At 38.4% G+C, this 18,411-nt stretch overlaps 2 protein-coding genes and 1 pseudogene across 6 annotated transcripts in view; 2 read left to right on the top strand and 1 right to left on the bottom strand.

Moving 5' to 3' along the window:
- MRE11A (MRE11 homolog A, double strand break repair nuclease) overlaps positions 1-11,129 on the bottom strand; it is a 72,423-nt gene extending 61,294 nt beyond the window's left edge. Inside the window, exons 1-4 of one of the 3 annotated variants that reach the window (XM_005883065.2) lie at positions 11,046-11,129; positions 9,956-10,071; positions 6,166-6,298; positions 3,045-3,205 (exon numbers count right to left, since the gene is read on the bottom strand). In XM_005883065.2, coding sequence (XP_005883127.1) covers positions 3,045-3,205; positions 6,166-6,298; positions 9,956-9,975 — 314 coding nt within the window. In that variant the 5' untranslated portion in view covers positions 9,976-10,071; positions 11,046-11,129. Of the gene's footprint in view, positions 1-3,044; positions 3,206-6,165; positions 6,299-9,347; positions 9,464-9,955; positions 10,072-11,045 lie in introns of those variants that run through there. The other 2 variants (XM_005883064.2, XM_005883063.2) reach the window with 2 other exon arrangements.
- Positions 6,565-6,967, top strand: LOC102260968 (annotated as a pseudogene).
- Positions 11,130-11,249: 120 nt separating the features above from the next.
- Positions 11,250-18,411, top strand: ANKRD49 (ankyrin repeat domain 49). 3 transcript variants are annotated; one of them, XM_005883066.2, is made up of 3 exons: positions 11,250-11,346; positions 14,394-14,745; positions 15,940-18,411. In XM_005883066.2, exons 2-3 carry the CDS (start codon positions 14,491-14,493, stop codon positions 16,399-16,401), a joined length of 717 nt encoding a protein of 238 aa, XP_005883128.1. In that variant the 5' UTR covers positions 11,250-11,346; positions 14,394-14,490; the 3' UTR covers positions 16,402-18,411. The 3 variants fall into 3 exon arrangements, with proteins under 3 accessions (XP_005883128.1, XP_005883129.1, XP_014386156.1); XM_005883067.2 differs by lacking the exon at positions 11,250-11,346 and adding an exon at positions 11,356-11,455; XM_014530670.1 differs by lacking the exon at positions 11,250-11,346 and adding an exon at positions 11,466-11,697.

Genomic DNA, 18,411 nt, shown 5'->3' with positions numbered 1-18,411 from the left:
GGCATCATCGCAACCTCCCGATCCGCCCTGCTCTGTGCATGACAGGGGGCGGCGCCCCAACTCCCCAATTGGCCCTGCTCTGAGCACCAGGGGCTCCTGATGCACAAAATTTGTGCACAGGTAGGGTCCCTAGCCTAGCTGATGATCAGGGCCAATCAGGGCCTTCTGGCTGCCAGCCGGGGCCTTTCATTGTTCCAGGCCGCCCCTGGAGGTCAGCACACATCATAGCGAGAGATAGAACTCCCAGTCTCCGAGTGGAATTCCCACAGGGACACTTTGCATATTAGCCTTCTATATATAGACTAGATGCCCGCTGCATGAAATTCCTGCAAGGGGCTTGGCCCTTGCAGCCGTGGCGGCTGCCTCAGCCGTGGCTTCATCCAGGTCATCCAGAAGGTTGTCAAGCTGTCCAGTCTAATTAGCATATTACACTTTTATTATGATAGATGGCAATGCATAATAGACAGTTTCCCCTTATTCCACCAACATAATACTTTATCATCAAGCTTTCAAATCTATGCCAGTGGTTCTAAATGCTAACTACATGTTTGAGTTATCTAAGAAATCTTTTAAGAAATACTAATGCCCATGACACACTCAATGAGATTAATTGGCCTGAGTCTGGGCATAAGTATTTTTTTAAGATTCCTAAGTAGCTAAATGAGCACCAGAATTGTGAATCACTGATCTATGCCAATCTAATAGGAGAAAAATATTTCAGTATACTTCATTTTGTATCTCGCTTTTAAAAAAAATACATTTTATTGATTTTTTACAGAGAGGAAGGGAGAGGGATAGAGAGCTAGAAACATCGATGAGAAACATCGATCAGCTGCCTCCTGCACACCTCCTACTGGGGATGTGCCTGCAACCAAGGTACATGCCCTTGACTGGAATCGAACCTGGGACCTTTCAGTCCGCAGGCCGACGCTCTCTCCACTGAGCCAAATTGGTTAGGGCTTGTATCTTTCTTATGAATGAGCTTCACTTTATATCTTTCATATTCTTTTAACATGTTCAAATGCCACTTGATTTCCTTTTTTGTGAACTATGTCCATATTCTTTACCTATTTTTTTGTATTAACTAGTGGATTTTTTTATTGACTTGAAAGAACTATTTATCTATTGAGGAAATTAGACCTTAATTTGGAATTAGTTGCAAATATTCTTCCTGGTTGAACTCACTTTTGACTTTGCTTCAGGCAGTTTTTGTCATGCAGAAATTTACTTTTACAAAGACAAAAGTACCAATCTTTTCTGTTAAGGCTCCTGATTTCTATCATAGTTAGAAAGCCCTTTCCACATTTAGATTTTCAAAATATGTGTAACAGCTTCTCCTAGTACTTTTATTGAATAATCCCTATTTTTCATTTGAGATACGAGATGCCACCTTCATCAAATACTAAATTCCTACATATATTGAAGCTACTTCTGGAATTAACTATGTCAAAAGGACATCAGAGGCAATCTGAAAGAACACCCAATGACTAAAGCTGGTACAATTTATTTGAACAACAAAATAGATTACAATAGTTTAAATTATAACCCAAAGGGGGAAAAATGAGTTCATACTAATAAACAATTGAATTAGCTCCTAATGACATAGACAATTGAATAAACAAATAAATGGGAGACAAGGGACAAATCTTCCTTAATAAAGAATGACAATCAATAAATGTAGAAAGAATATGGAAAATAAAAAATCACTATTAGAACAACACAGTTATAACTGCTATAGGCAAGAGCCACTAATGAATGCTAAAATTAGTGGACAAGCTTTAGGGAGAAACAGAATAGTTGCACAGCCTCAAAATATCCCTCCCAAAATATTTTATTTACTAGTAACAGTGGTAGTTTTAACTATGGCCATAAATTCTTTGACACTCCTTCCTCTCTCTTGGAAGTGAAACTTAATTCCCTCTCTTTGAGTGCAGCTGGATTTAGCAACTCCATTCTAACAAATAGTGTATAGAAAGGGAAAAAAAGGAACTTGACAGCAGAGAAACCTGGCATATATCACCTTTACCAGATGATCAAGTTTAACTTCACCAGTGATAAGCCATGTTGATAGCATGCACTCCTGATAGGCTATGAGAAGGGCACTTCACCTCTGTGGGGAATATTCTTCCCCAAAAATCATAATCCTAGTGTAATCATGAGAAAAAGCCAAATTGAGGGACATTCTATAAAATATATGACCAGTACACTTCAAAAGTATCAGGATCAAGCCCTAGCCGGTTTGGCTCAGTAGATAGAGTGTCAGCCTGCAGACTGAAAGGTCCTGGGTTCAATTTCGGTCAAAGGCACATGCCCGGTTGTGGGCTTGATCCCCAGTAGGGGGCGTGCAGGAGGCAGCCGATCAATGATTCTCTCTCATCATTGATGTTTCTATTTCTTTCTCCCTTCCTCTCTGAAATCAATACTAATATATATTTTTTTTAAAAAGTTTCAGGGTCATAAAGACAAGGAAAGACCGAGAAACTGGTAGAGGCTGAACAACATTTCAACTAAATGCAATGTGGTATCTTAATACAATGTTTAAGAAAAAACATGAGCATCTTTATGACATAGGGTTCTTGGTGGATATCATAAATAAGTCCCAAAAGCACAAATCTTAAAAAAAAACCCCACACTATAATATATTTGACTACATCAAAATTAAATATCTCAATCAACAAAAGGCACCATTAACAAAGTCAAAAGGTAATCCGCTGATTGGGGGAAAAATACTAATTATACAGAATATATAAATAACTTCTGCAAAGTCAGTAGCATTAGGCAAAAATCCCAATTTAGAAAATGGGCAAAGGATATGAACAGAAGAGGATATCAAAACGTACAATAAAAATTCAAGAAGATATTAGTCCCACAGTTAATTAGGGAATTGCAAATTAATATAATGATGTACAGAAAATTCAAAGAACATTTACTATAAAAATAGGCTATAATAAAGGTGAAATGGCTCATTGTTGATGTGTTTATGTGTCTTTTACAGAAAATACTCTACATAAGGAAACTTCACGTAAGCACATAAATATACTTACTTACTAAAACCAAAGTTGACTGACTGGTCACTGATAATTTCAAACTGTACAGGACGATCACCCATGCAATATTTTCTTAATTTCTCGAGGCAGGTATGTAATGTTTTTCTTGAGGGCTTATTTTCATGAAAAAGATCACCACCTAACAAAATAAAGTCCACCTAGTCAGCAGAAAAGTGTTAAAATTAGTATGTTTTATAGACAAAATATTTCCATAGATGAAAGGTAAAAAAAATATATATATAAGATGCCATTATATATGGAAATTTAAATTTTTATATTTTACTCATTCAAAGCACCTTGCAATCTGGTTATGAATCTGACTCCAATTTAGTTTTCTCGGCCACGTTCAAACAAGCTATCTTCAAATTACAACACCAATCTCTTAACTGATGCAACCCTAAGTGATCACATTTTTTCCATTATTCAAATCAAGGATAAATATAGCACTTTAATAGAACCTATGGAAGAGATAGCTAATTCCATCCAACTTTTTCATTCAATTTATTCAACAATTATTCATCACTGGCATAGAAGAAACAAAACAACAAAACAAATAAAAAACAATTTTAGGGGGAAAGGGAAAAGGGGAATTGTTGTTTAAATGGTATAGTTTCACTTTTCCAAGTTGAAAGGCGATCTGGAGATTGATTATACAATAATGTGAATGTGCTTAATGCTACTGAAGTGTACACTTAAAAATGGTTAAGATGGTAACTTTTATTCTATGTATTTTACCAGAAGGAAAAACTTTTTTAAAAAAAATATATTTTTTTTTTATTGATTTCAGAGAGGAAGGGAGAGGAAGAGAGAGAGAAATATCAATGATGAGAGAATCATTGATTGGCTGCCTCCTGCCCGCCCCCTACTGGGGATCGAGCCCACAATCTGGCCATGTCCCCTTGACCAGAATCAAATCCAGGACCCTTCAGTCCACAGGCCAACGCTCTATCCATTGAGTCAAACCAGCTAGGGCAGGAAAAACTTTTTAAATATTTTTAGGAACTGGTTTGTGATCCAGGGAATCTTAAGAAGGACAGAATTGGCTCCTGTGGTATTCGGGCCAAAAGTGAATATAATCATGAGGAAGTAAATGTCAGATATATCCAACTGAGGACTATTCTACAAAATAACTAGCCTGCACTCTTCAACAATGTCAGTCACGAAAAACAAAGACAAACTACATGAGACAAAAGACACATGACAACTAAATGCCAAATGCAATTCTGGCTCAGGACTTGGATACAACCTACCTGCCCCCAGACTGGTATAACAGGCATTAATGAGACAAGTGGTAACATCTTAAAATTACATAATGGTATTGAGTCAATATTGATTTCCTGGTTTTGGTAAGTGCACTATTGTTATACATGCAATTTACTTTAAATGGTTCAGAAAAGTGTGTGTGTGTGTGTGTGTGTGTGTGTGTGTGTGTGTGTGTGTGTGTGTGTGTGTGTGTAAAGAGAGTTAAGGCAAATGTGGTAAAATGTAGGAAAATCCGGGTGGAGGGTAAGGAGTTCTTTGTACTATTGTAGCAACATTTCTATAAGGCTGATATTGTTTCAAAATTAAAGGATAAAGAAAGGAAGAAAAAAAAAAGGACTCCAAGGAACTAGGTTGTAGAAATAAGGTGGATTACATAGCATACATAAGCCCTACTAAATAGAGGACTTCAGAGTAAGGAAGAATTAAGGCAAAAAGTAAATATACTAACCATGGGGCTATGAGGGGAGGGGGCAGTTAAACTTAAGGAACGCAGGGAAGGAAAACAAGAAAAAAAGAGAAGGAAAGGGCAAAGTAGAGGGGGGAAAAAAGCTTGTGCTTAAGGAAAGATATATTTTAACACCTAAGAGTTAGAAAATAAAGGAAACAGGATTCTCTCTTGGGCCCTAGACTGATATTTCAACTGCCTGCCATTGAAATATTCAACTGTTTCCTTGAATGTCCTACTGGAATCTCTAAACCCAAACAGTCTAAATCAGAATTCATCACCTTCCCACATAAAGCAGTACCTCTTCCTTTTTTAAAACCTATTCCTATTATTGGTACCACCATTCACCCAATCTTAACACACTCAGTCATCGTCATCCTCTTTTCCCTCACCCCCACCTCCTACAACTAACCAATCAAAGTATGCAAATCCTATCTTTGGAATATCTCTTGCATTCACTTCCTCTTTTCCATCCCATGCTATCACCTTAAAGAGGCCTCAAACTGGTCTCCAATTCATGCTATTCCTTGTTGCCAAAAGACATTCTACTAAATAGGGTACAGACTCCTTAATCTGGCATTTGAAGATCTCCTCAACGCAGTCAGATCACGTTTCTGGTCTTTCAAGATGCTTTCTAACAAACACATGGCCTACCAGTGAGTGGACCAGACCTGCTGTTCCCGACATACATCATATCGGCTTACCTGTGTGCCCTTCCTCCTGCTTCCTGTGACATGTACTTTCTCTATACTCTTCACCCATCAAAAGCTCAAGTTAAATGCTACCTCCTTCATTGAACTCATCTTGCTATCCCCTTCTAAATACCATCTCTTCCTCCTCTAAAATTCCAGAAAAGGCTCTTTATAATTTTCTTATGACTCTTATCACATATGACCTTGCATCTGAGCATGCTGGATATTTGTCTTATCTCAAATTTGGCTGCTATATGTTCTTTGAAAGTAGAAACTATGACATTTTTGCACTCAGAAAATGCCCCATCAATATTTGTATCCCCTTCTAAATACCATCTCTTCCTCCTCTAAAATTCCAGAAAAGGCTCTTTATAATTTTCTTATGACTCTTATCACATATGACCTTGCATCTGAGCATGCTGGATATTTGTCTTATCTCAAATTTGGCTGCTATATGTTCTTTGAAAGTAGAAACTATGACATTTCTGCACTCAGAAAATGCCCCATCAGTATTTGTAAATCTTTACAGACTATTTTCAAAAGTAACTCCTACTTGAATTAAGGGCACAAAGCACACAAAACCTGCTTTGGGTTTTTAGTATATTGATATTTAAACAGGCAATGTGAGCACATAAGCATATAAAACAAACCTCAAATTTTAAGAAGGGAAAAGAGCCTGCTAAGTAAGGAACACTGAAAAACATTAAACCAAACTTACTTTATTTTCCTGGGCAAGTCTTAAAATTTCATCAAGTGTGACAAATGTATCGTTTCCTCTGACTGCATCTTTCTCCATAAATCCCAGATGAATGTCAGTTGCCACTAAAATTTTAAATGTATTTTCATCATCACTGTATTAAAAAAGAAGAAACGTTTCAATATAATTCATTAAAAGAATGTTCAAGTAAATTGAAATCTAAATTTATAAAGCAAATAATGGCAGTCAATCACTTTGGAGTAAATCACTTTTCTAGTCTTAAAATAAGTCTGAATTTGAAGTATTCAAAAGATCTTTAATGTCACATAGTTTTGCCTACCACTAATTCAATACAGAACAAATGTACACAAATTTTTAAAAGGTCTGTGACTGCTTAAAAAATGTAAAACCTTGGTCAAAATATTGAGCCAGCCTGCTGTTGCAGCATCAAGCCAGTGGCTACAGGGTATTTGAAAATGGTATTACAATGCTGCATGATTCAATAAACTGGGGTTAATGCAAGACAATACAATACATGTGGATGAAGATGTAAAAGAAGCCATAAGGGAGTTTCCTGAGAACCAGTATAATGACAAGGTGTTTCGCATTAAGAGAGCACTGGACCCGTCTGTGAGGCAGCAGATCTTGCCTAAAGAGCAGTGGACAAAATATGTGGAGGATAAATTCTACCTTGAACCATATCTGAAAGAGGTTATTCAGGAAAAAAAAGAAAGAGAAGAATGGGCAAAGAAATAATCATGGAATCAATCTGTGGATGCATCTGTCCTCAGTATTTTAATTATGTTGGTTAAACCTGAAATGCACAATTTAAAAACATCTGGGTTTCAAAGATATTTCTTTAAATAAATGTCTATTATTTTAAAAAATGTATAACCTCGTCACAATCAGTTTTATACACTCATTTGTACCCTGGACCTGGAAGCTTTATTGTTTTCCTATTCTATTCCATAATAAAAAACCAACAGGATTTGACACCATATCTAAACTTGCCATTAGTCCATTTTGCACCACTCCAGGAAAAATCAGAATTAACTGGTTAATTTTAAAAGCCCCTCCTTTTACTTTTTAAGTAGATTTTATGCTAATAAATTAGTAACTTACATTCAGGCCCTTGAAGTTGCTTGTTTGACTCTACTCACTAAACAAAGTTAGTGTTCTGTTAACAAATTTGGCCAAGAAACAAAACAGATTTACAGTTCTATTCAAATCTGGTAGTATTCAAAGTTAATTTCATGTGAAGCAGCAAAGTAATAGTTATTAATACTCTATTAAACTTAATGTACCTTTTAACATTTTTATTTTATTTTTTAATATATTTTTATTGATTTTTTACAGAGAGGAAGGGAGAGGGATCGACCAGCTGCCTCCTGCACACCTCCCACTGGGGATGTGCCTGCAACCAAGGTACATGCCCTTAACCGGAATCGAACCTGCAACCCTTGAGTCCGCAGGCCGACGCTCTATCCACCAAGCCAAACCGGTTTTGGCCTTTTAACATTTTTAAAAATACTTTTGTATCTATGATGTCAACTTGCACATGTAGTTATGTATTGCTATCTCTGAAAAATAAGAAGGGCCCAGCCGGTGTGTCTCTCTCCCTCTCCTTTCCTCTATCTCTAAAAAAAAAAAAACCAAAAAAAAAAACCAATAAAAGTGTTTTTTGGTGTTTTTTTAAAGATGAAGCTAAGGATATAGCTGTCAAATCCTTAAAAAAAATAATAATATAATCCTGGTCAGGGCACATGCCTGGGTTGCGGGCTAGATCTCCAGTGGGGGGTGTGCAGGAGGCAGCCTATTGATGTTCCATGTTTCTATCTCTCTCCCTCTCCTTTCCTCTATCTCTAAAAAAAAAAATCAATAAAAGTGTTTTTTGGTTTTTTTTTAAAGATGAAGCCAAGGATATAGCTGTCAAATCCTTAAAAAAAAAATAATATAGAAAATAAGAAGACTAAACACAGAGAAATTAACTAATTATTGCACAACTAAGTGAAACATGATTAAAACCCTGTTTTAAAATTCAGGCTATTTTTCACTAAACCGTTAAAATATATATATATCCCGGTGCACGAAGTGCGGGGGGGGGGGGGGGGGTCCCTCAGCTGGGCCTGCGCCCTCTCGCAGTCCGGGACCCCTCACTCCTTACCGCTCCACTCAACTTGGCTTGCTGCTCCTTAGTGCTGCAGCAGAGGTGGGAGAGGCTCCCGCCACTGCTGCTGTGCTCACCAGCCATGAGTCCAGCTTCTCTGGCTGAGCGGTGCTCGTGCACTGACCACCAGGGGGCAGCTCTTATGTTGAGTGTCTGCCCCCTGGTGATCAGTGCGTGTAATATCGACCGGTGGTTCCGCCATTAGGTCGATTTGCATATTAGGCTTTTATTATATAGGATATACATATGTATATGTACATAATTCAAAATATATATTTTATACACACACTTCAAATCTTTATATGCAAGAGATTCTTCCAGAAAAGATTTCTCTTCAGAAAGTTTAAAAATGCTTTGCACACAGTTCTAATTGCTATGTACACACAGGCAGGTCTGAATATTTTCAGCTCATATTACTACCCTATGCTTCCACAGCAACTTGTGAATTACTTTCATAGGATTCTCTCACTTAAACATCAAAATTAATCTAAGAAAGACATTTTTATTCCAATTATACAAATGAAGAAACTGAGGCAAAGTTTAGAAAATTGCTAACTTGCTTAAGATCATAGTATTAACCAAGAAATTAAAAGCAGGGTGAAAGACTCCAAGTCTAAAGCTTTTCCACATACCTGTTCCTTGTCCTTTTACTTATTTTCTTTTTTCTCAAAATCATTTCCAATTTATTCAATACTAGAGCAATTTATCCTCTAAAAATTTGCTTCAACAGACTTGCCTTGACTAGTAAGACTTTACCATGAAAGTTCAAGAATATATTTTAAGACAAACCTAAGAAACATAAACTTACATACTATAGCAACATAATCAAATTGATGCAAGACCCAATCTTTCAGTTAATAAAAACATAGTACGAATTTTTAAACAGTCCAAATATTCTTTTTGATGACTATCACTTCTGCTCCGTTAAGCTACTTACTGCTAATTTATTAAATATGTTTTCTTTTGGGGTGATCTTAGTTGATGGGCTTTAAAAAACCCAGAGCAACAAAAAAGATTCCAGAAGACGGGTGCTTACAGGGCATCTGCAGGACTCATTTCTATGGTCAGGCCAGTTCCTCTAGGACCAGCTTTCTCGCCGAGTAATCCCCGGTTCTGCGCTTAAAAGTCAGAAAACTCACTCGATTCCAAATTCTAAAAACAAAATTATATTATTACAAAACACGCATTTTTTTAAAAAAAAGCAGACTAGCAATAGTGGAAGAGTCTCATTTTCACCTAAGTACCTACTGTATTTTTTAAGAGCTAAGAATAGAAAATAGCACATCTCTCGTGCCGTCCTCTAAAAATTTGCTTCAACAGACTTGCCTTGACTAGTAAGACTTTACCATGAAAGCTCAAGAATATTTAAAGCTCAAGAATATATTTTAAGACAAACCTAAGAAACATAAACGTACATACTTATAGCAACATAATCAAACTGCTGCAAGACCCAATCTTTCAGTTAATAAACACATAGTATGAACTTTTAAACAATCCAAATATTCTTTTTGATGACTATCACTTCTGTTCCGTCAAGCTACTTACTGCTAATTTATTAAATATGTTTTCTTTTGGGGTGATCTTAGTTGATGGGCTTTAAAAAACCCAGAGCAACAAAAAAGATTCCAGAAGACGGGTGCTTACAGGGCATCTGCAGGACTCATTTCTATGGTCAGGCCAGTTCCTCTAGGACCAGCTTTCTCGCCGAGTAATCCCCGGTTCTGCGCTTAAAAGTCAGAAAACTCACTCGATTCCAAATTCTAAAAACAAAATTACATTATTATAAAACACGCATTTTTTTAAAAAAGCATACTAGCAATAGTGGACGAGTCTCATTTTCACCTAAGTACCTACTGTACTTTTTAAGAATAGAAAACAGCACATCTCTCGTGCCATTCTAGTTTATGATTAAGCTCGTGGACCACCTCCCTTTCCCTGTGGGAAGCTGTTAAATTGATGGGCAAAATGTGGTTCTGGTTTAGCACACGAACTCTTGAGTGAATGTTCAAGGAGCTTGGGCAGGCTACTCTGCAACCGGGAGGCGACCCCGCACTTCCGGCTCAGACAGCAAAGTAACGGGCTAGTTCTGAAAAGAGAATGAAGGGCCGCACCCAAAACGCTAGTGCAAATAAACAGAAACACGTGGTCTGCGGAGAAATACCCTCCGCCGCCAGCGGGACGAGTGGGCAGCATATGTGGGAGGAGAGGCTGATGGGCAAAATGTGGTTCTGGTTTAGCACGCGAACAACTCTGAGTGAATATTCAAGGAGCTTGGGCAGGCTACTCTGCAACCGGGAGGCGATCCCGTACTTCCGGCTCAGACAGCAAAGGAACGGGCTAGTTCTGAAAAGAGGATGAAGGGCCGCACCCATAACGCTAGTGCAAATAAACAGAAACACGTGGTCTGCGGAGAAATACCCTCCGCCGCCAGCGGGACGAGTGGGCAGCATATGTGGGAGGAGAGGCTGCTGGGGCTGAACCTCTCCCACGTCCAGATTCGCAGCGCCGGGAATTCAAGCCTCACCATGCCGCCGCCGCCACCGGACTCTCGGCAGCAGAACGCGGAACCCCCTAGGACTCCTCCCAGCCCCCCCAGCCCATTCTTCTCAGAGGGTTAGCCACTCGGGGCTTCCGCCCGAGATTCTGCACATACAGGAGGCGGGCACGACTCCTGAGTTACCCCACTCTTAAGTCTCTCCGAAGCCACACCATCGGGACAGAGGCTGTCTTTTACCCGGAAAGGAGTGAGATTCGTGAGCAGAAAAGCAACAGCCCGGCCAGAGCTCGCCTCTGAGATCCGCTTGGACAGAAACCTGAATTAGGCGGGAGCCAGAAACCAGTTCGCTCCCTCTCGCGATACCTCATTGATGACGTAGGCGCCTCAAGCCCTCTTCGGCTCTCATTGGCTGTCGAGCTCCGTGAGGGAGCTGGGAAACTAGCAGCGAGGCCCCGCCCCCGCACAGGAACCAATCCCGAGCAGCCGAGGGGACGAACCCCGGAAGCGAGGTTTGCGGCGGCGAGCTCCCCTCTGTAAGGTGGGTAACTCTTCCTGGCTCGTCCTGGTCGCCTGGAGCCACCTGAGGCCTCCTGGCCGCTTCTGGGCGGGTCACCTGTCGACCCCGCCGGCCGCGTCGCGGGTTCTAGGTGCGGCTGGAGCCGTTACTCTGCTCCTGGTGGTTCCCAAGGCCGGGGAGGCGACGCCGGGCCTGGGAAGTGGCCCCCGGTGCCGGCGGGCCGGGCTGGTGGCCCCCCCCTCACTCCCACTCCCCGGAGGTGGAACTTTGAGACCTTCCGTCTCACAGGCCGTTCTCCGCTTCCCTGAGCCCTCGGCCTCGGATGGAGCGCATCCGCATGGCTCTGTGCTGACAGCAGGAGAGTCTAGTGCGGTAAAAAAAGAAGTGAAACTTTTAATTGAGGAAACCTGGGCTTTCGATTCTATTGAAGTTCCTTAATCGAGGGCAAGTTATTTTCATCTCTCCGAACCTCCGCTCCTTCACCTGTAAAATGGGGTTTATGCCCCCCCTCCCCGTCGTTTATGTGTCCATTAGGTTAAGAAACACCTTATTAAAAAAAACAAAGCAAAAAAAACCCACCCTATTTCTCCTAGTGGAATATCACCAAGTAAGAATCCTGATGGACTTTTTAAAATCCTGAACCAGGGAGTGCACCTGGCTTTAACCGTTTAGACTAAATCCACCAAGAAAATTTTATGTGCAGTTTACTGTATCCGGAGCAGTAAATTCAAAATTTACAAAAAGAGAGGCGTTATAAAAAGGAGAGGTGGCCCACGAGATCTGTTCTATAAATTGATATGATAACTAGTTCATGTTATGTACTGGTGTTTATTGTTTCATGATTAGATGTATGGTCATTTTTGTGTTGCAAAGTTCAGGGCATCGTTTGAGAACAAAGAAAAAAGTGAGAACTACTCAAACATAAAGCAGTTCTGAGAGTGTCTCTCATAGACTGAAAGCTGGACAGGCCTTGGGAATTCTTTAGTAAAATCCTTCTTAATATTTTAAAATGAAATAACAGGCCCAGAGAAGGCACTAGACATGAGTGATAGACTTAAACTCGAGTTTAATGCTCTTGGCACTACTAATAAAGTCTAATGCATTAGGATGGTATACTGTTAAACTTGTAAAATTAGGCAGAAAGAAATAAGTATCATAGGGGTATGACTAACTCTCCAACTTCTCAGAATCCATTCCAGTCAAAATCAAGTGATGTAGGGCCTTATTTAAATTTAACTCTACAATATTTCTTGCTGTATTTAAGTGGGACATAATTATAAGTTAAATATAGTCCCTGTACTTAAACTTATTATATTTTAAGAAGCCAAAAAACAAAATTAGTGGACAAATAAGACCATATATAGCACAAAAAATGTAGAATTTGAGAGGGATCTAATTTGAGGATTAAGAACAACTTAATGAAAGACTTAACATCTGAGAAGAGCCTTGAAAAGATAAGAATTCAAACAAATATAGTTGGGAGGCTAAAAAATGTTTTGTTTTTTTTAAATTTATTTTTTCAGTTACAATTGACATACAATATTATATTAGTTTCAGGTGTACAAAGTGATTAGACATTTATACCTTACATAGTGATCACTTCGATAAGTAGAAATGGTATTTTTAAAATACTTTTTCTTCTCATTTTCTTTGGTTGAAGTTTAATATGCCGTGTAACTCTTTAAGCTGATACTGATTTATAAATCAATATGGCAGCCTAGCAAAATAAGCATCACTTCCTCTGGGAAACCTTCTCTAGCCCCTTAGGACTGGGTTAATGGCAGCCCTCCAGAATGCTCATGGTACCTGGACATGGTCCTGTCGTAGCCTTTAACCGGCTGTCTTTTGGTCACTCCAACTTGACAGTAAGCTTCTCGAGGTTACAATGTGGATCTTGTTCATTATTGAATCCCAGTAGCCAGAGACAGGCATTCTATTCATATTTCTTAAACGAAGGCGTGAATGACAGCCAAAATTCAGTTTCAAAACAATAAGCTAATTAAGAATTATAGTTGTGTATCAGTGAATAGGACTACTTTTCAAGCAATGAGTTTTCCCAAGCCTGAAATTATTTAAGTAGAAATAGGATAACTATTACAGATGTCATGATAAAGATGTCTGCACTGAAGTTTGGGACACATGTCCTTTGAGGGCTATTCTATCTCTAAGGATCCCTGATTCTTTTAAGTAGTTTTTGTTTAGAAGTTTTTGTGTCCTCTCTATAGCATCTAGGTGTCTGTTTTATTAAAATGTGTCTGGCTTGCCCTGGTCGATGAGTCAGTTGGAGCATCATCCTGTATACTGAAAGGTTGCAGGCTCAATCCCCTGTTGGGGTACATACCTAGGTTGCAGGTTCGATTCCCGGTTGGGCCGAGTACCGAAGGCAACCAATCAATGTTCTCTCTCTCAGCTATGTTTCTGTTTCTCTCTCTCTCTCTCTCTCTCTCTCTCTCTATTTCTCTCTCCCCCTCTCTCTCCCTCTCCTTTCCTCCCTCCCCCCTCCCTCCCTCTCTCTATTCCTCTCTCTAACATCAATAAGCATATCCTCGGCTGAGGATTTTTAAAATGTGCCTGTCTTTATTAGTTACAATTTAGAAGCTTTAAGCATTTATCACTCTTAGCATAATAAATACAACAGTATCTAAACCAATAGGTTCAAAATAAATATACCCATACGTCAGAGATATTGTGGATTTAGTTCCAGACCACCGCATTGAAGCAAATGGTAATCTTTTTGCTGGTGGAGGGTCTTACCTTCAATTTGTAAAAAAAAAAAAAAATGTGAAGCATGATAAAGTGAAGTACAATAAAATGAGATATGACTGTGCAGTTATAACCACTGTCTTAGTAGAAGCAAACAATAACAAAAAAGAAATATTAGGTTATTAAATATATAGATAACTGAAATCCATCAACTCTGATATCTAATCTAGTAAATATAAAGGGTATCAATAAACACCAAAGAGTTTAGACAAGGTTTATTTGTGTGTGTGTTTATAAGACTTATATATGATGTTAATAAAGCCTCAATTACTGTTTTCCTAATCATTTTTTGTTTGTGTTTTCAGATCTTGATGGATAAAATAAAGCAGACATAATTCATCTCTAAAAAGATTACCTATACACTGGTATTTGAAATGCTTTGTGTGTAGAATAGTAGTAAAAATGGAAAAAGAGCAAGTAAATGATGGACAACCAGACCCAGAGAATTCCTTGGACTTTTCTGAACACTTTAACCAACTTGAGTTGTTGGAAACACATGGACACCTTATCCCCACTGGTACCCAAAGTCTCTGGGTAGGGAATTCTGATGAAGATGAGGAACAAGATGAAAAGACTGAAGAGTGGTATCAATTCCAAGAAAAAAAAATGGAAAACGATCCAAGCAAATTGCTTCTGTGGGCTGCTGAAAACAATCAGGTAAACAAACAAAAAACAGTTAAGGAAGAAACCATAATATAATAGGAAAAGTATTCGATTTGGAGCCAGAAGACCTGTCCTTGAGCCTCTATTTGATCCTTAACTCTGGGAAAATCCTATTTCTGAACCTCTATTTTCTTATCAGTAAAAGTGGCCATTTTAATATCTGCCTCTTTTATGCAGGGTTTTGAGGATCAAATGAGGCAATGTACATGAAAGTACATGTTCAGCTACAAAAAGTCAAATTAGGTATTTGGGGAGATTTGAGGATAATTAACTATGAAGATCACAAGCAATCACTTGTATTTTTAAATTATTTATATTGTCAGGATCATCCTAGAAATAAGTATTATTTAGGAAAAGGAGGATGGGAACTAACATTTGTTGGATACCAACTATACCATATGCCTTATTATTTGATTGAATCCTTTTATATTCCTAAAGATAGGTAATAATCCCTTTTACAGAGTAAGAAATTGAGATTCAGGAATATTAATTTGCCCAGGATCATCCAAGTAGGATGGTCCTACTTAACATCAAAAGTCTGTTCTTCCCATGCAGCCACTTTCACTTCATTTTACTAAGTCCCCTCATGTGTCTTAATAAACTAATAAGTAAAATGCCTTGCATTTTTGCATAACTTTTTAACCCAAGAGCACACTGTATTCCACCACAGGTCCATAGACCAAACTTCCTTGAAACATGTCTTAGGTTGTTTTAGTTAGAAGGAATTGAGCTGTTTAATCTCTAGATTTCTCTTGCCATTACACTCTGATAAAGAAGTTTATTTTTTAAAGTTTTATACATTATGTACATTGGTGTGCTGCTCCTCAGAAAAAAAATCAACCTGTTATGTTTTCTTTACAGTGACATATAAAAGATTAAATATAATTATTCATCTAGGACTAAAGCTTTTATGCAATAAGCCTTAGTTGGACCTGGGAGTAAATAAATGGTTTGATATTCAGAGAATCACATTCTTAGAGTCAACAGTTTATGGTTAACACTAACTGGTTCATTCTTAAATCATTGACCCTCTCCCTCCAAAAATGAAATCTTGTTTTCATTTTAAAGTCATCTGCTAACAAGTTTTTTTTAACTTCATTAAATCTAACACCACTAGACAGTTTAATTTTCTCAATTTACTGTTTAGTTTTGAGTTGGGTCTTTTAAATATCTCTTTTTTCTTTTCAGCTGTCTACAGTACGGAGACTACTTTCTGAAAAGGCCACTCTTGTGAACGCTAGAGATGAAGATGACTATACCCCTCTTCATCGAGCAGCCTACGGTGGACACTTAGAGGTTGTCCGTGAGCTAATTGCACAAGGAGCAGATGTTCATGCGGTGACTGTGGATGGCTGGACACCCCTGCACAGTGCTTGTAAGTGGAATAATACTAGAGTAGCTTCTTTCCTCCTTCAGCATGATGCAGATATCAATGCCCAAACAAAAGGCCTCTTGACCCCCTTACACCTTGCTGCTGGGAACAGAGACAGCAAAGATACCCTAGAACTCCTCCTGATGAACCGCTACATCAAACCAGGTCTGAAAAACACCTTGGAAGAAACGGCACTTGACATTGCCAGGAGGACAAGTAGCTATCACTACCTCTTTGAAATTGTGGAAGGCTGCACAAATTCTTCACCTCAGTCTTAATGGTTCTAATCACTTAGTACCAGTGCCTCCTTTCTGTGAAATGTCAAAAATCCCCATAAGACAAAGTTGACATCAAAAGTCTTACTACAAAAATTCAGTGGTACTCATTATATCCTTCCAAGTGAATTGCCTGACCTTGATGTCAAAATGTATTTGAAAGTTGTTTGGAAATACCTTTAATTATTTCTCTGGTTTTTATCAGAAAAATTTTAACTTACCTATACTTAAAAATTTGTCATGGGTTGTACAGAAAACTACTGATATTTTTGGTGCTGATCCAAGGAAAATGTATTTTTAAATATCCCCATCCTGAATTTTTGTTGAGCATTTAGTATAATGACATGTATTTTTATAAGGTAAAGCAACTCAGAATTCAATTTAAAAGTCTTAAATATACTGGTGCAGTTCAGCTATCATAGCCATTTGCTTTCATTTTAAACCATAAGAGCTAACGTAGTGACTTGAATCTTCATAAGTTAATAAAGTCTAGAGCCTAGATCTTTGTGTTTTAGAACCTAGACTTTTAGGAAAGTAGTTAGTTGGATGTTCAATCCATGAATGTTATATACTGCCTCTCCTACCACAATTCACCCAGTCCTGAGGACAGTCCTACCTCACCCTGGTCCACCTACGTAATCCTTATTCTACTGGTGAGTTAGCATGACTTTTAGACATGCCTACAACTAAACCTTGGTCCAAGAGGTCATAATATATCTGCTACCCTGCTGGTTTTACCTGCCTAATCCTGCGGATTTGGGCACTGCTCTTAGAGCCTCTCAAGTTCACAGGAAGTATTGATTTTCCAGGGTCCTCTTTTTATACAAACCACACAAAGGCCAAGTGACAAATGAGAAGGAATTCTAAGAGTGAGGGGATAATGATTATACTGGGGCTAGAACCGCACAGTGGCTCAGGCTTTTTTAAAAAGCTACAGTGTGGATAGTGACAAAAGCATAAATATAAATATTCAAAACATAAAAGTTTTGAACAACAAAAAAGGCATGAATTCTTTTCTTAACTGTATATAGCATCCTTGAATCCATAGCATATTTGTTCATCTAGCATACACTTATTAAGTATCTGCTCTCTCAGTCTCTCCAGCAGCAGTTTCCCATTGACTACCAAGCCCTTCTGTGACTATTCCTGAAGGCTTTTCTCATATCTTCTCAACACCAGAACTAACACTAGACAAAGGCACTAAATTAGTGATCCCTTATTTCAATTATATTTTTTCAATGTCTGTCTATTTTGAATCAGCACTTGTAACCCGACCTAGACTAAGTAATGTTGTTTAATCAAATATGTGTGGCAATTTTTAGATTAGAATAAAATCGCATGATCTCTGAAAAGTTCAAGGTAATATATGGACTGAATCATTGTGACAAATAGGTCTCAAGAGTTAGGAGAACTTCAGTTGTTTTGTGATACCTGGCAAGGAGATGTCTGGGTTTCAGAGTATCAGTATCTATGATACAAGGGTTTTGGCAGAAAGTGAGAGTCGCTTTGTATTTAATCTGACCCAAATGACAGATACAGCTAATAGACAGTATAACAGGACCCCTCCTATCCCAGTAGACTGCTAAATGAGGCTGCCTGGTTATCTGGAAGGCAAAGAGCCCATGGCTCCTTTCTTAATTGGGAATGAGTTGCATCCATGATTTTATATAAGCTTTCCACTTAAGTGTAGGGCCAAAGAAGCCACCTTTTTTCTGATCAGGAGGTGAGTTGACATGTAACTACTCCCTGGTTTTCAGGCCTCAACACTAAACTAGTGCATGGTAATCCCTTCTATCCCTTAGGGCAGAGTTTATATCATTTGCTTCCTTTATACTTTTCTTAATATTCACCAGACTCTTCTGTCTACAGAAGTCATTCACTAATCATGCTTTTTACTATATTACTTACCTGTACTTACTAGTTTAAGAAGGCTAAATAACTCAATTTGCAAACAAAATTTTCTCTTATCTTGTACTTAAAAAAAAAAATAAAATATATGCTTTTCATAACTAA

The sequence above is a fragment of the Myotis brandtii genome, unplaced genomic scaffold (genome assembly GCF_000412655.1).
Source record: "Myotis brandtii unplaced genomic scaffold, ASM41265v1 scaffold76, whole genome shotgun sequence".
In the NCBI taxonomy this organism is placed as follows: Eukaryota; Metazoa; Chordata; class Mammalia; order Chiroptera; family Vespertilionidae; genus Myotis; species Myotis brandtii.
This window is presented reverse-complemented; position numbering and strand designations above follow the sequence as displayed.

Bases quoted from the DNA above. Each gene is read 5' to 3' on its own strand.
- ANKRD49 (XM_005883066.2), top strand. From the start codon at position 14,491: ATGGAAAAAGAGCAAGTAAATGATGGACAACCAGACCCAGAGAATTCC. The intron at 14,746-15,939 runs GTAAACAAACAA...TTTTCTTTTCAG, and splicing joins GGGCTGCTGAAAACAATCAG to CTGTCTACAGTACGGAGACT.